The sequence below is a fragment of the Gavialis gangeticus genome, unplaced genomic scaffold, assembly GCF_001723915.1.
Source record: "Gavialis gangeticus isolate Ggan-Ray unplaced genomic scaffold, GavGan_comp1, whole genome shotgun sequence".
Lineage (NCBI taxonomy): Eukaryota > Metazoa > Chordata > Crocodylia > Gavialidae > Gavialis > Gavialis gangeticus.
The window spans coordinates 1,316,201-1,318,821 of NW_017729000.1; the positions used below are offsets into that span (position 1 = coordinate 1,316,201).

The 2,621-nt window shown below is 54.6% G+C and overlaps 1 protein-coding gene across 1 annotated transcript in view; it reads left to right on the plus strand.

Moving 5' to 3' along the window:
* The first annotated feature begins 2,098 nt into the window (after positions 1-2,098).
* Positions 2,099-2,621, plus strand: part of EBF1 (early B-cell factor 1) — a 384,168-nt gene continuing 383,645 nt past the window's right edge. Inside the window, exons 1-2 of the mRNA XM_019505954.1 lie at positions 2,099-2,136; positions 2,351-2,426. Coding sequence (XP_019361499.1) covers positions 2,099-2,136; positions 2,351-2,426 — 114 coding nt within the window. The remainder of the gene's footprint in view (positions 2,137-2,350; positions 2,427-2,621) is intronic.

Here is a 2,621-nt window from a genome sequence, read left to right on the forward strand (position 1 = left end):
GAGAATCGCTGGTCGGTATGGTCATTCGTATTGCCGCGTTCCCCTTCCAACACCCCGGTCCTCACCAGTGCGGGTCTCACTTAGATCAAAGCACCTGCAAGTTGAGACTGTCACCACCTTCCTCAGTCTTCCTGCGTTTTCAATTTGCCAATGGCAAACATATACATGTTTTCCTTCTTATGCCCTTGGAAAGTGTATACTTTTCTTCCTATGCCCCAGACTTATGGCACATGCCAAAGCTATAATGAGCATGCCCGTTCCTCCTGGCTCAGAGAGGTAATCCTTGCTGCACATCAAAGGGCAACTTTTGGAAGCAGTTTGAAGACTTTGTGGCTGACTTTATATATAAAGATTCAGTCTTTTCTGTATCAGCATCTCTCTTAAATTCTCCTGTTAGTATACAGTGGTCCTCTTGATGGCAGGAAGCGCTGGTAAAACAGGCCGTATGCTGTAGCTACCCCAGCACCCGTATCTGCTCAGGCAGGAGTCGGGTGGAGCTCTGCTTCTGCAGGGGGACAGCCCTTTCCGTGACTTCTGAGGCTTCGGGATTTATTTTTGTTCCACATTGTTTTCACCGAAACATTTTTGGGATCTTTCCAATGTGAAAGTGGCTGTCCACGTGTGGCCAGCTGGCTAGGGCACTGGACAGGGATAACATGTCTGCCTTCCATAGCAGAGCATTGAATCTTACTTCCCCGCGTCCCAGGCCAGTGCCCTAAGTGCCAGACACGAAAGCCCCTTTCTCCAGGGCATAAAATACGTTCAGACGGATATATTTGTGCAAAATGCCTCAACAATATCTAATGTCATCAGAAATTTCGTTAGAATAGCTGAGCCGTAACTGTCCGAGCGCTGCCGCTGTTGTTGCAATCGATACCGGTTCTCCGGAGAGAGTCGACAAAAAACTACCGTCTACACCAGTCTTACTGGGGTTGTAAGTCACATCTGACTGCACGCAATATCTCCAAAAAGCACTGCGAAATAAACTTTCACCCCACCTGCACCGCTCTCAGTACAGAGCGATGATGAAAAGCAGGATTTTTTCCTAGGTTATAAAAGTCACCAATGCTATGAAGTCTCAGACTTTCTCCCTGATGTAACAGAGAATTTAGCCCAAGGTAAAGGGCTTGCTAAATGTTTTCCTTTGAAACGGAGCATGACAAAGCAATTGAAACTGCCAAGACAAACCCCAAACATTTTTTCTCACTGCTCAAAAATGGAAAAAAAAAAAAAAGCCTTTGCCAAAGATTTGTTTTTTTGCAAAGAAAAACCAGAGCAAAGATGATCCGTTCGCACTGGGAATGTGCAGCCCGGGCTCCGGCCGGGTTTGAACTCCGCGGTTTGATCCTGCTTCTGCCGGAGTTGGCAGGAGTTTTGCCGTCGGTGGCCGTGGGAGCACGCAGGCTCTGGTGCCTCCTTGCAGAAGAAGGCTTGGTTTCCAACCGCGAAAGTCAAATTGTGATTTGGGATGAGATTTCCTCTTATTCCCGTAAGCCCCTCGTTTGCGCTGCAAGGCTCTAGCCTGCGTTATGCTGCCGCTTAACGACATTTCAGAAGGTTCAATGTTGAAGACACGAGAGTCGAAAGCAAAGCCACGTTAGCCAGCCCCCAGGAAGGCGGCTGGGGGCCTGTTTGCAAGGGGCCTGCCTTCAGTCGCCGGCTCGGTGGGTGCAGATTGCAAACGGTTTGAAGAGAGAAACGCTTCGAAACAGCTTGAGTGACTTAGGAACCGAAATCCCATTGCCTGCCCATGAGCCTCGGGGATCTGCCGTACTTAAGAGCTTGTTTTCCAGATGAGACCAAAGTGCCCTTAACTTCCCACCCGCGCTTAACTCGCCGGGGCGTTCGGTGAGAGAGGAGGGCCTCTCGCCCGAGTCCGCCGGCATGAAGGTTTTTTGCAGCGCTTCGCTGAACGTGCAGGTCTGTCCACGCCCGCCCACCAGTGACCATCCCCGGCAATGCGGGCAGGCCCGTGGTCCCCGTGTGATTCGGGTCCCTGTGAATGAACGTGGTGGAGCTGGAATCGGACGGTCCTGAGCCTTTCCAGCAAGGGATGCAGAAACCCTGCTTCCTTTCGTTTCTTTCTAAGTGAGCGGAGATGAGGCTCTCCCTGCGCAAGAAGATCACAGCCTTACGGTGCTCTGAGACCCAGAGAGCACGGCTCCTGCCTCCGCAGAGCTGTCCCAGGCAGGAGACGCATAAAGGGGTGCCGCTCACCCTGAGCGCTCCTGCCCCTCTTCCTTGCACCCAACTGGGGTGCTGTTTACACCAGTACGTACCTGGGCCTATGCTGGAAGGGCGCGATATCGGCCCGGGGCTCAGACTGGGACCTGCCTCCCCCTCTCTTCAGCGTGGCACCGGGCCGCATCCGCCGGGCAGCGGGCACCCACCCGCAGGTCCCCCTCGCCGCAGCCTCCGTCCATCGGGTGAGAGAGCCAGGTTGCCCCAGGGCAGCAGCCTGCCCCTCCGCCAGCTCGGGGGAGGATTTGGGGAAGGGCTTTGCTCGCGGGGGGCGGGGCCCGCGGCCCGCACGCGGGAGCAGACGCCGGGCGTAATGCGGGGTAGTCGCCGGCCGTCCCTGCGGGTCCGCGCTGAGCGGCGCCGGGAGCCGCGGTTTGCAG